Below are 14,786 nucleotides of genomic sequence, written 5' to 3'. Positions count from 1 at the left end.
GTATCTGCTCACTAATTCCATTTTCTTCCTGTTATGTGAGGCAGGAATTACGTTTGAACATTTTTTTTTTTATGAAATTTGTGGTATTCTTTAGGAACTGCATATCGCCACACCTAATTTTTTGCTAAAAAATTCTACTGCCCCCACAGTAAGGGTTCCCCTTGATTATAGGTTGCTCCATATACATATTTTTTTTCAGTAGAATTCCATGTATACGAGTGTGGTCTTTGTACCGCATCTCTGCTTTTGGAGTGTAAAAACTGCAATACTGATGTTGCTGCACGATTCTGTCCTTTATTGCTGTTGAAGGGATCTTCGTCCTTTCAGAACCCCTCATATTCCCGCACTTCTACAAGACAAAGGGGTCTACTATGATATTTTACTCCCTTTTCCCCCTTTCCCCGTAGTTGTGTAATATTCTACACATTTGTTTTCTCCAAAAAAAAAAAAAAAAAAAAAACTTCACAACACCAATACTTCACAGTGTAGCTTTTCACAGACTTAGGACTGGGAAGTTACCACACATTGAGAATGAATTTTTGCAATACGTGTACCATTTTCAGAATGATGTCTGCAGTGCTACATTAATAATTGTTACATTTGAAAGAGTAAGAATTCCACTTGAAAACTATAAACACTGCTCAAGATACGGTCACAACACATTTACAAACTCTGGCTGACAGCAGACGTAGCCATACGTTGCCACGGTTCACAGTGCCTCGCACGCAATGTCAAGACATTCAAATGGTACCAGTTTACACTTGCTGATGAAGATGTATTCATGCAAGTATTCAACTACACAGCATTATGTTAAAAATGTGTGCATGGAGTCCACATGCGTGACAGAAGTGTAACTTCTTACTTATTAGTTATAGATAGACATAAATTACTAATATTTTTTTAATAGAACAAGAAATAATAATTGAGAATAGCAAAGACGCGGGTATGATCTCAAATGAAATAACGCTTTTCCATATAAATAAATTGTCTCTTTGAATAACATTGAGTACTAAAATTTTTTTCTCGTACTTTTAAAACAAACTTTGATTTTAAATCATTCTTAAACTTGAAGCTTGCCGATAATTAGTTAGTTTATGCAGCTTAACTGATTGTCCAAATGGACGTGTGTAGTCTGAGGTAGGTATCTGGCATGTGAAAGTGACAAGGCATACCAATAGGAGCTAGCTCAATGCTACTTTGTTGAGCCACAGTCACCCACAGCTACATTTCCGATCGAGAAATATTCACGCCTCTAAGTTCGACTTAACATAATACGGTGTGTCTTTTAGTTAATCAAATAATAAGCCACGACAAAGAACTACTCACGTCAAACTAAAGCATAAAAAGCATTACACCATCAAAAATATTTAGTTACACAGCTAAAACAATACTTATGTAACACTGTTTAACAATACTGATATACACAAATAGTTAAAATAATAATTCATACATGAAAGAACAATACTTTCTTTCGAATATGGCCCATGGCACGGTACACAACAGTAAGCTCAAACCCCGTTGTGTTGCTCTTTGCCCAGATACTCCCTAAAGTCAGGATGGTGTCAGGCGCAGGCGGGTCCCTACTACTATGACCCGCCTATCCCTGCAGCATGGCGGGGTTCCACCTGAGCCGCACGTCGCCACGTGGAGCCCGCTCAAGGCTGCTCCAGCGATCACCGACCGCGTCAACGGCCCCGGAGTGGGGATAGCGTGATTCCAATCCCAGGAAACAACCACGCACATGAAAGTGCGCAAGTGCGAGAAAGCGCAAGTATGCTGCGTAAAGTATCGTGCCGTCTCCTTTATCAGTTCCTCCATTATGTACCTAGCTATTTCCCCTCATGCGATCAGAAATTTCGTAATGCCTGAAAATTGTTACCATCTTCAGCAAAGAAGTTTCACTTAAAATAAATTGTTCATCCAAAGTCATAAACTTTTATGAGGTCGCACTACATATTTTTTTTATAATCAAATAATGCACTCTGCATTTTTTTCAAAGCTTTCACGTTAAGGATAAGGTTATAAGGTTATAAGAAACTGTTTTTGTCTTGAAATGTTCACTTCTAGCCATACGAATAAATTATGAAATAAATACAAAAAAATATAAATTAATGAACGAAGAAGTAAAAACTTCAGAACTTTGTATTCAGTGGCATGCTTAAGGACATTTTTTCCAATAAGCTCACTTGCACAAAGTCAACTAACTCTATACTTTTCGTAGCTGAAACAATTCAGATAATCACATCACAGTTCTGTATTGTCTGGTAGTCTGCATCTGGGACACAGCTCTGGTGTACTTGTAGTCCGAAGAGCAAGCAGGGTTATTTGCTACGTGGTGGTCATAATGCACATTCTGAAGGCAGTAAGTTATACAAAAAGTCATAAAGTAGTTGATGTGGAGTGTGGAACAAACAGGTGTTTCATTTGTACAAATGCTTGGCTTTTAATTTGTAACATATTTTGTACATATTTTACACACAAGCACAAATCATGATACATTCAAAGTGTTACCGTTTTGGCGCTAGTGATTACGGACATACAATACATAAATAGTTAAATACTAATACTTACAATAAAAAAAAAATGAAAATGGCATACACAATTTTTTTTTGATTATGTTGCTGACAATAATTTAATTTTCATCAAATCAAAGTTAAGTTTGACAGGGAAAAAAAATTAGCATAAGTGAACTAATTAAGGTTGTGTTAGTCTATGCACATTTAAATTATAATTGAGGAATAAAAAAAAATTTTACTTGTTGGTTTGCAGATTGAAATCATTTCTCAACCTTAATTAATTTTATGTAACTATTTGCGTGAATAGTCAAGGGGCATAAACTGTATATACTAGAGTGTTTAAAAAAATATACACCACAGACAGCAGGAAAGGAAAAGTTTTGGTTAGTGCATTGGCAACAGATTTTAACTTGAATCTTTTGTCTTTTTTTCTCTCGTGATGTCATTTGTTATTTCTACACTGGCGTGGTAACAGGTGAATATTAAAGGATAGTGCTCGTCTTGCGAGTACATATTTTTCTAACCACAAGGCACAATCAATCCAGCAGGTTTTCTGAATGGGCTGTTCGGTTACCCTTGCATTTATTTAGCTGCTTCAACCTTAAGTAAGGAGAGGTTATACTCTGATATGTTAAGTTCTCTGTGTCTGTGAATTAACACAGACACATCACTTTCGCAATGGTGTGATTACCAACATGCTACCCTGTTCCTTGAGTCACATCCTGAACCATCATCTTGCTAAATAACCAGCTGTATTTATATTTACACAAAATGAGGCACTCATCAGTATTGTAAGCTGCAACCCATTTAGAAATATATAAAATTCTCTAAATAGGTTGTTTCTTAAAAGTGAATAAATAAAATATCATCAATTATAAGACGAACCCCATTTTCTGAGCTCCCAGAAACAACAAAAAATTTGTGTCTTAGAATCAAGTAAATTTGATTATTTGGGAAATATTGATGCTTTCGATATGGTATTAGCATTAAGCTGCCAAAAAAATTTACACATATTTTTTTTATACAGTAATAAAATAGTGGTATAAAAATATGGGTTATTTACACTATGAACATAATAAATATCCATCGAAGTTAATTACATACACATTTCTTCGCAACACTTGGTTTCATTTTTTCCTAATGCGACTACCCTGGTAGTGCGCTAAGGATTCACTATGTAAACATACAAAAAAATGTTTTAATAATGAGAAACAAAACATTGTTTAAAGCTGTCTGGTAGCATCACTAATGGTATGATCTAACACTCATTGCATTAGCTTCATAAGATAAAGTACATTATTACGTACGACCTGAAGAACAGCTACACATAAAGTTGTGGTTGACATGTCTGTTGACCAATGTCAGACAAGCAGGAGGAAAAGCATAATCATTTTGAGCATAGATTATCATAGCATGGTACAGTTAGAAAATATCGCTACTAATATATATATATTTTAAACTTAATTTATACAAAAGTTGTATTTGCAAGATTTTACCTAATTAATTAAAAAAAAAAAAAGCCAGAACATGTATTAATAACTGTATAGATAGTAAATTAAAAAAACAATCTACAAAAATATTCATGTAATTAAGAAAAAACTATTCTTCTGATCTTATAACGGTTTTGTAAGATTGAATTTTTCTTCAATTTAGGAAATTCACAAAGTTTGTTATATAATACATAACACGAAACATTAATTAATTTTTGCAGGCGAACAACTGAACTGAAGGTGGATGTCAAAGTTACATTTCACAACGCACTCAAGTTGCTTCGGCGGTGCTAACGCCAGGTGATGACATGATGACTAGAGACCGGAAAAATTCGCGAATTCATCTCGCGATAGGCTAAAATACAGATAGTTATACCTCAGTGTTGCCTCTGCTATTGGCTCGCAACTCACCTGGATGACTCTGGGCCAGTGAGAAACGCACGACCAAAGCTCTATACGAATCACAGGCTGCTACGTTGGGACGTCTCACAAGACAGCAGCCAATGAGTGGGTGGCATTTGACCGAGTGTACGTAGAATTGTGGAGTTCATCCTCTAGGTCATTGAACCCGCGAATTTTTCCGGTCCCTAATGACGACATGACAGTGGAATGATGAAGAGGCAGTGACGCTGGCGTTACCAGCAGACGGTGTACCAGTCTGCACCCTGGTTCGGTCGACCGCGCTCGTCGCCCGTGATGACACTTCGCTCCTGCGACGACTGTCGCGCTCAGCCCGGTGACAGGCTCGGCAAACTCTTGCTCAAAGCAACCGAGACTTGTCGTTGCTGAGGAGCCACCAGCAACAAACTGCAATTTGTATAAACTGTCAGTTAATTGTACAATACTGTCTTTGGAAGTAGATTGGCTTCTGGGTTGAAGCCGTGTCCTTGGCAAAAAAATTCACCAACGTTTCTGTCGACATTGCAGTCGCCATCATCAGGGAGCAGTTACCTACTGAGGTTCTTACCGAAACGTTGGTGAATTATTCGCCTGGGACGCGGCTACAACCCACAAGCCAAGCTACTTCAGACAATGGCCGTGAAAGCCTGCGAACATTATTAATACTGTCTTTTATGTATTTATTTTTTATTTACATATTGTAAGATGCACATCAACACTCCATAGGGAGATTGCAAGGAATGTGCACCATAAAAAACAAAAAAATAAATGACAACATAATACACGATACAGAGAATAAATACAAAATAAACAGAAACACAAGCTACAACATAGACACACAGCAACATTAAAATTATAAGACGAAAAAAAAACACTGTTAAAATAATTAATGACATGAAACATACAACAGAAGTACGCATCAAGATATGTATTAAATTAAAAATTTAGAGACAAGTTTAAGTTCACAGGACATTATTATTTATAGGTAATAATTTTTTATTTATTTTTTATTTATCTGTTACCGTATTTCTTTTAATAAACTGTATTTTTAGAAAAGTGAAAATGGCTAAAATTCATGTTTTCAAAATTTTTTTTTAGGCTTTAAACATCCGGTAGAGATTCTTGAAAGCACTCAAGGGAATGGATTACACTCTGCCATATAATGTCACGGTCACCGCTCGTGCGCACGACGAGAAGACTGCGCGCCAGCTGGAAGCAGCGGTCAGGGACCAGGCCCTGACGGGAAGGGGAAACGGAGGAGAGACCAGCGGACACTTGCCCGACAGCAGGGCTGCCACCGCCGCGGGGGACGGGCAGCGGCCCGCGCAGCCGGCCCGCACGGCGTGCTCGGGAATGTAGGTGGTCTTCTTCAGCAGCCAGCTGAAGGCGCCCATGCGACGCTGTCGCTTCAGCTCCGCACCCACCTCGTCCATGATCCGCCGGTTGTAGGTGTTCAGCCAGCGGATCTGCGGGGCAGAGCTCGACGGTCACTCCCTCGCAGGCGAGGTCACCAAACACTTTGAAGGGAGAGAGACCGGAACCATTACACACCCGTAGATAGAGACCTGCAAAATCGCGGTTTCGATGGCCTTCAGGAAAGACTGCAAATTCCCCTGTACACTCGGGCAAATAACGCAAGTTCATTGGCTGCCGACTTGTGAGTCTTCTCAGCTGGTTTGTCTGTGATTCGATCCTTCTTTGGTTGAGGGTTTATAACTGGTTAAGATTCGTCTATATGAATAGTAAGCCAATAGCAACATTATCTAAGAGGTATGTATATGTGTTTGAATTCTAGCCTATCACCGAATGAATCCGCGAACTTTGCAGGTCTCTACCCATAGAACAACGAGGAAGATAGAGAAGTACGACTCTGTCAGTGTAATCTTGAGACCATGTTTTGCGCAACACGTGACACTATCTGTTTGGTGGGCCCGTAACTACTAGCAAAAGAACTTCGATAATGATAATGATAATTTTACTACTTGATGACTAATTGCTTAGCAGAACACACAAGTTTTCACTTCTGTCGACAGTCCCCATGACTGACTTCTTTTTTTTTTTGTTTTGTTTTGGTTGCTGCATGTGCGGGACTCACTCGCCCCACTTGTGTTGGCCATTTGTGGACATGCCTACCTACTGTCTATCCCCACCAGGTAGCACTTGCCTGCTCTCAGTAACAAGAGGGGAGTGTCCTCATACACGTAGTGTTATCGGCCGTGCCCAACGCTAAAGCTCTCGGCAGTTGGCGGGCATGCGACAAATAATAAATAAATAAACACAATATAGTTACAGCACTACCGATTTTTTTTTTTAACTGGAGTGATCGTACCTGTAAAAAAGCTTAAAAGTTAAGCGTATATAGTCGCCGCACGGTAAGTTCGTACTTTTGGGAAGAACTGTTGAAAAATGGAACTAAGAATATTTGGTTTACTATTGTGCAATTTGTTTGACAAATAAATAAAAAAATAGGACGACATAATTTATCAAGCTATTACGTTTCCGTATGTGTGTATGAATACTGAAATAATTTGTATTTGTTAATTTTATATGTAAGTTTTTAAACACGCGTGGCAACGATATTTATCGGTATGTTGGCTACACACTGGAAGAAATAGTTCCTTAGTATGTAATTTTGAACAGCTGAAATAACGATAAATATTGCTGAAAATGTTTCACATATGTTTACTTCCAGATCCTGGAGTAATATTGTTTAATATATACGAAAGTTAAGTTATTTTGTTTACAGATGACGTTGCAAGCTGTTGCGGATGAATCACCTACGTAACTGTGTGTCGGCCCGAGCCATGTTGAACGCTTGTTTTTGTTTGCTCAAAACGACTTCTGATTTTCCGAAAACATCCAGTGTATTTGTGTACTAATTAATTTTCTAATTTTAAAGGGTTGTCTTAATTGTAACTTGTAGTGAACTATTGCTTTTACAGTGTAACTTTGTGTTAGTTATTACGGTTTGTTAGGTTATTAAAATGAATGTAAAGAAGGAGACAGCACGATATTATCGACGTGGCACGAAGAGTTACGATGTTAATAAATACAGGTCAACTGGAACAGGGTGATGTCGCAGAAATGACAGCATTTCTTCTAGATCTGGGCATCACGACCGTGAAAAAGTGAGTGACTAATTAACACGTTATGAAAGTATGTGCGTGAAAACATTCCGTTAGGTTGGGGCGTGTTTGTAAAATAGTGTAAAAGTACCTTCCTCGCAGCTTTCTTGTTTTGAATGTCGGGCAAATTACAAACAGACACGTTCTTATATTTTCGTTTATAGGCCTATATTAGGTAATGTCCCACAAGCAAAACATATTAAATGTAAGGGCATGTACACAGATACTAACCTAACATAACCTATCCTCAACCAACATACTGTAACCTAACCCAACCCAAATGAGGTTTATTTACATGAAATTAGGTTTGGTAAATTTTGGTTAGGTTAGGAAACATAATTGTCAATAATTAGAATGCATTTTAAAAAACTTGAGTAGAAATTCAACTCTACGTAGGTTGTTGTCATGACTTTTTGTTAACACCTGTAACCATAAAAAAATACAGCATTTGAATATATGCTCAGGGTAAATGTGCTAATGTATGCTTTTTAATTACAGGTGTTCTGGATAACGTGTTTAGTGATATGTAATTTCTCTGCTGTGTTTATATGTGATTCTTAAACATTAGTTTCATTACAGGATATAACATAATATTGATGGTAGTGATAATTTATTGCTGAGTTTCGATTTATTTAATATATTTATTTTATTACAGATTCTTAAGTTAAGTTTTTTATGGCAACAATTTCTTTTCTGCATTGTACATACTTAAGTGATATAGTTTTTATATGAGACAAACCACATAGACACATAAAAATACACACTTACAGAAATGTTTAATGTATAACTTAGAATTTGAATTTAAAATTTATTCTGCTTGATAGAAAATAATGCCTCTAATTACAAAACACATGTTGGTTAGCCATAACCTTTAACCGATACTTGACTCGGTTCGTAGTGCCAGAAAAGTGTTACTAACTTGGGTAAATATGTAGTTGGGCGGTATTTGCGAAAAAAAATGTTAAAAATCCGAAAATACCTTTATTTTATGCTCTTCAACGTCCTCTTTTCATTAAAAGCGGCGGAGATAAGAAATTCCAAATACTTTAGGAGATATAGAATTTTTTAATTTTGCAATACAAGACCTGTGGAACCATTCGAGCGACGCCATTTTTGTTATTTTGCTGTGTGTTCGTGAATACGCGAATCGTCAATGCGTAGTTAATAAAATGGTTGATTAGGTCAGGTCAGTTACATTATTAATACTTTCAAACTAAGCCGACATTAAAAATAATGTGAATTAATTTTAATTATTCTTTAGTTTTAAATTATTTATAAAATGTAACTGACCTTACCTAACAAACCCGTAACAAAGGATGCACAGTAATAACTCACGTATTTTTTTTTGTTACTTATTACTTGCGCAACAATATCAAAATAACAAATAAGACTTTAAAATTAGAAACGTTAAAAACTCACGTAAGTTGGAGGCGGTAATTAAACACCGTTTTAAACAATAAATGAACTAAATAATCACGTATTGGTTCGTTTGAATTCTGGCCTATCACGAACAATCACGTGACATCATTATCCAATAAAAAAAGTAGATACTCTTACGTAAACAAGAAACAATGATAATCGCCACATTAATGCACTGGTATTGTGATGAAATTTAAAAATTCGATATCTTCTAAAGTATTTGGAATTTCTTACCTCCGCCGCTTTTAATGAAAAGAGGAAGTTGAAGAGCATACAATAAAAGTATTTTCGGATTTTTAACATTTTTTTTCGCAAATACCACCCAACTACATATTTACCCTAACTTGTTATTTTCTATTCACAAATGACCTCTCGATGTAATGGCAGTGATGTGCCTGGCACTCACGGCTTTAGGAAACTAACAGTTTACATAGCTACCTCATACTGAATAATTTCTTAAAGTTAAATTCTTCATAAATGATACTGACATAATTTTCATGCTTTCAACCATAGCACTTTGTGATATAGTAATCTCGAAGCAGCAAAATTTCTTTTGTAAAACTTAACATCAATTTAATAGATATTATGTGAAGACACAGCACCACGCTGGGTTTAAACTCTAAACTATAAAAATTTGCTTAGATTTTTTTATATTTAATATTTGAATTATTAAACATGGTGTTATGACATTTTCTACTGACATTTAACCAATTATAAAAATTGCAGTGTAATTTTATTATCCATTAATTACATCCCTATTTGACAGTTACCCAACCAAAACATTGCCATGTGGTAGTCACATGGTTTTCCACATGGCAATGTTATTGTTGATATTTGGCGGAAGGATACATAGTCACCTTGAAAATAGATCCCAGCTTGAAGCAGGGCTTCCTAAAAGTATGAACTTACCGTGCGGCGACTATAGTGTCGTCCATCCACACACAAAATGTAGAAGATAAGCCAGTTGTACCTACTTCGTCATTGCTCAGCATGCTGACGTCTATCAGTTTGGGCTCGTACGGAACGAGCGTGACGGTCTTGAAGCCCAAGTACGGACCATCGAAACTGAACTGAAAAAAAAAAAGTCATGATACCACCTACACAACATATAGTACGTTAAACGGGTTACCTCCGTCAAAACATTTATCGCTTACTATAAAGTGGTTTGACTTCAAATAACTCGAATATACTTAGACCCTTTCTAATGAATTTATAAAATAAAAGCAAAAGAAAGAATTATTTAACGTTAATTTATGGGCGCCAACAACTTCTAAGAAGTTGTAATAACCTGAATATTTATATGAATTAAAAGTAAACAATAAAAGTGTGTGAACGTATTGACTTAAATATGAATGCCACAATATAAGTATAGTGAACTGAAAACAAAGATTATTAATTTTCAGTGTCATTCAATTAATATGTTATATAAATGGTTTACTTCATACCAGTAAAATATCGTTAAACTCATTGAACCTATTTTATTAAATGTCTTCAATTATTGAATGAATTATGTACAGAATGAAGTAATTTTCATTATCCTAGCTATTCAGTAGGTAGAGCAGGGTATGTCGTGGTGATGTTCGCTAGTTTTCTAGATTATATGAAATACAATATTTAAATAGTAACTCAAGTTATCATCGACGTAAACATTCTGGTACTAGAAGAAAATGGTGTGTCAACTGACTTTAAGGATTTTAAATATTCCGGAGTGTTTGTTCTGCAAAGTTAGTAAGTTATACGATATTCCTTAAGAAAGATACGACCGACCTGTAGTAATAGTTCAGGGTAATAGAACTACGTAATATGGTTTCTGACTTCTTAATACTGGAACTCAGCATCTAATGATACGCATCTTCATCCTTGAAACACCAGCGCAGCAGTTCCGCGACTTCGTCCTGGCAACGCCTCTCGATGGTTCTGGATGGCCTTGAACTGATGATTATTCCGTAGATTTCTATTTCTTCGTCCTGGGAACGCCACAATAATTCTTATAATCTTCATAGCCGTGGTTTGTTCTCTTCATCCTGTGAACGCCTGAATACTTCTTGAAATTCTTCGTATAAATTATTTATTTTCTTCGAACTGGGAACGCTTGAATAATTATTATAATCTTCATATAAGATGTCCTTTCTCTTCAAATCTATAAATCTTTTAAAATTATCAGTAGAATAAAATTCTCATATTATATTATACGATTCTTCTAAATAATTAAAATGCCATAATTTTCAATTTCTTCTGTATTGCAATTATATGTCGTGCTTCCAAGAAGGTTCGAACAGTCATTCTCGTTTTCGTTTTCTCCGTCAAAATTCCAAACAAAACTTTTATTTGCGAGAAATAGTTTTTGTTCTACCGTCTTCGTCCAATACCAGAGTGTTTTACAAAATTTAGTTACATAATATTATGCATGAAACTTGGAAATATATTTCTTATTGGCTTAACAAAATATCTAATTACTTGAGCAAAGAAGTTTAATACTAAAAGATATATGTACTTGCAAAATTATTAACTTATGGTTCATAGAGAAAGAAAGACACGTACACTGAGGTGATATTATAAAATATAACACATTAATTTTGTTCCTCCATCTTGTTCTATAAAGTTTCCAAGTTCAAACTTTATAACGTACCGGTAACATTTTTTTTTCACAGTTAACACATGCACAAATCATGCAACACATATTTTAAGGTTGTCTCTGATTCGAGAGAAACTAAAAATTTTTCTTCTATGCATGGTCAAAGCTGTCAAGTGGGAATGGGGGAGGGGATTTTGGGTTTCCAGATTTTTTTTTTCTGATAGGACGAAAATTACAGGTCTACTGATAATAGAATTAATCGGAAACGTTACAAGGTATGTGATACACGCAAATCAAAATTACAGTTATAGTCATGTAACGTTTACAGTCTTTAATTATTTTTAAACTGAGGGGTTTGAAAATTTGTAGATTAGGTAATGAGAAGAGTGGTTGGGGGGGGGGGGGGGGGGGGGGGGATGAACCCAACAAAATTATTTGCCCCCGGGACCTTAGTTTCTTTTGATGGTCTTGTGCAAAATCACTGCACACTGGAGGTGGTCATGAATTTGAAACTGAAATTCTTAAGTATGAAATTGTACACTTCAGTCCTAGCATAGGGCATAATACCTTAAAGATCTTTTTTCAACTACGGGCGACTTACATTATACTTCGTAAATTTCAACTGGTCCTACATTTGGGTATTCTTATATTTGATATTGTCTTAGAGGTATTCTTATACATATTTGAGTTTGTCTTAGATTAAAGGTATTCTTCAGGTCTAGTTAATCTTTCTGGGTAAACACGGTACCTGCTTAGTTTATAATTTAAAACATAAATAACTTCAACAACAATTTTATTCACCGATTCTTATTTCTAATGGTAGCATTGAAAAATCAAGCCTATTGCTAAAAGAAACAACGGAAAATTTTATTGCGTTCCTTACGGGAGTCGACTGATTCACCACTTCCAGGATGTTCTCCAGACGTACCCCGAAATTTCCTTCTTCGTAGTAACCGGGCTCTGTTAACACATCCAACAGTAGTTTCACTATAATTGTTTGTGATAGTTTATACATCTAAGAGAAACTATGAGAGCCACGGCTTGCTTTGTTCAGGCATTTCAAGCAATAGAGGAAAGTTAAAACTAAGAATCATGCAGCGTTGCTGCAACAGCCTGTTTGGGAAAGAGTTTCCATCAGGGTGTCCACAAGGCAAAAATATTTCGTACCAACTTATGCAAGAAAAAAGTACTAGATTTGAAAAAAAAAGTACTAAATTATAATTTGTTATGGTTTGAACAATTTAGGAATTTATTATGACATTGCAATGCTTGAACCTAAATATCACACCACACACACATACATTCCATAGTTTTTAAAAATAATTACTCTTAATAATAAAACATATTGGAGTTACTGTAATATTATTATATTAAAGAAAAAGTACTAGATCTGAGCGTAAATGTACTGGACCACTAAAAAAATTATTAAAGTACTAGATCTAGTACGAAAGTACTAACTGTGGACACCCTGGTTTCCATCCCATTTCAGCGACCATTGGTTACATGCTTGACGTGAAATACAAACAGTGCTTAGTAACAAAGCGTAAACCGTACCATTAGAGAAGAAGTATCCTTCTTGGAACGGCTCGTACAAGTTAGAATACATGACTTCTATCGGATCTGAAAAAAAAAGAATTCACTGTTTTTCCGGTGATTATTTAGTCAAATTTCTGAAAGAAAAAAAAAACTTTATGAATACCAAATTACGTTATTAAATTATTTAAAAAATTCACAGTTTTGTTCCTTTGGATGGAAAGCCAAAGAACCTAACTTCTTTTAAAATATTGCCGAAAGTTAAAAATCACTTAAAACTGTCTTAAATACAAAAAAACAAAAAATGTAAATAATTCCAGTCTGTTACTTCTTAGCATTCAAGCCACCCAGTTATAAAACCAGGGATAGCTCCGAGAAGACTAGGTACACAGTTGTGAAACATGACACTAAATAATTCACAGATTGGCCTTGGTATATTTACAAGTAATCGTTTCAAAGTTCTTTCAAACAACTATATTGATAAAGGAAAAGTTCAAAACATATAATCAACTAGTATTCCAAAAGAAAAAGGAAATTCTGACTCAGGAGGTGTTACCTCCCCCTCCCTCATTTAATTTCCACCTCCCCCCCTCCCTCCGACAAATTTGAGCCACGCTTGTTCACAACAGATACGATTTACAATTGACAAAAAGCATGTGACTACTGTAAGTATATATATTGCCTAGAGGCTTCAAAATAATAGGGTCTCATAGATATGTTAATTCATTAAGAATAAAGAAATGGATTCTTCCAAATCTTATAACAATTGTATTATGTTCGGCACGTGTCTTTATTTATTAAAGACACAACTCTTAAAATTGCAGGTTCCCTTTCACAAACATGGCTACAGTTCCAACTGTCACATACGTAATACCAACCAGAGACAACACAACTATCTTAACCCAGATAATGCCAACCTTGTCATAGAAAATATCTTAACCTAAATACAGTAAACTCCCTATTATCTGCAGGCGGATGATCCGCGGTGCAGATTATCCGCACCTGCAACGAAAAACTACAGCACATATGTAAATCTGTATTTTATTACAAGTGAGGACTCACGAAGCGGCTTTGCAACACATCATCGGACTACTTCACTATTTAGAGGAACAAGATGACGATGCGCAGTTGCCTGAAAAACTTATGTTGCGGAAATTCAATCAAGAACTAAGAAAAGATGTTTCCAAAGCAAGAAACAAAAACAAGTGACTGATTTTTTCAAAAAGTTGTAAATTTAAAGAGTTGTGATTTTTTAGTGTCTAATGAAGTCTCTGTGTACGTACTTGTTAGGAAGTAATTGTAATTACCGAGCACTTTTATGTTTACATTACTGAAATGTATTGTATGTTAATTATTCAGTAAAATAATAAAATTTTAGCATCATTTAATAATATTGATTGTTAATTATAACTTTTATTGTACATAAATTTTTAGATTTTTAAGTTGAAATTAATGTTTCCTTTCCCCCCCCCCCCCCCCCCCCCCCAATATCCGCCCCTTTTGTGGATTATCCGCGGTGGCCCTGCCACTTAATTTCGCGGATAATCGGGAGTGTACTGTACATAAAAAAAATTGGTTCAGAGTTGACTGAACACTAAAGAAAGCCCTGCTCATAACTGCGTGCTGAGAACATCTCTGTGTGCGCTACAATGTACCTGGCAGCGACAATGTATCTGGCGGACTCCAGACAAAAGCAGCAATATTCTAAAGCTTAAGCTTTCAGTCTTTT

The 14,786-nt window shown here is 35.7% G+C and overlaps 1 protein-coding gene across 2 annotated transcripts in view; it reads right to left on the bottom strand.

The window, feature by feature from the left end:
• Positions 1-2,418: 2,418 nt before the first annotated feature.
• Positions 2,419-14,786, bottom strand: part of LOC134528512 (xaa-Pro aminopeptidase 1-like) — a 116,188-nt gene continuing 103,820 nt past the window's right edge. The window contains exons 10-14 of one of the 2 annotated variants that reach the window (XM_063362192.1): positions 13,079-13,144; positions 12,408-12,484; positions 9,924-10,019; positions 5,685-5,871; positions 2,419-4,813 (exon numbers count right to left, since the gene is read on the bottom strand). In XM_063362192.1, the coding sequence (XP_063218262.1) occupies positions 4,767-4,813; positions 5,685-5,871; positions 9,924-10,019; positions 12,408-12,484; positions 13,079-13,144 (473 nt within the window). In that variant the 3' untranslated portion in view covers positions 2,419-4,766. Of the gene's footprint in view, positions 4,814-5,397; positions 5,872-9,923; positions 10,020-12,407; positions 12,485-13,078; positions 13,145-14,786 lie in introns of those variants that run through there. The other variant, XM_063362191.1, reaches the window with a different exon arrangement.

Source organism: Bacillus rossius, chromosome 1 (genome assembly GCF_032445375.1).
Source record: "Bacillus rossius redtenbacheri isolate Brsri chromosome 1, Brsri_v3, whole genome shotgun sequence".
Taxonomy (NCBI): Eukaryota; Metazoa; Arthropoda; class Insecta; order Phasmatodea; family Bacillidae; genus Bacillus; species Bacillus rossius.
The sequence above is the reverse complement of the archived record's forward strand: the minus strand, read 5'-3'. Positions and strand labels throughout refer to the sequence as shown.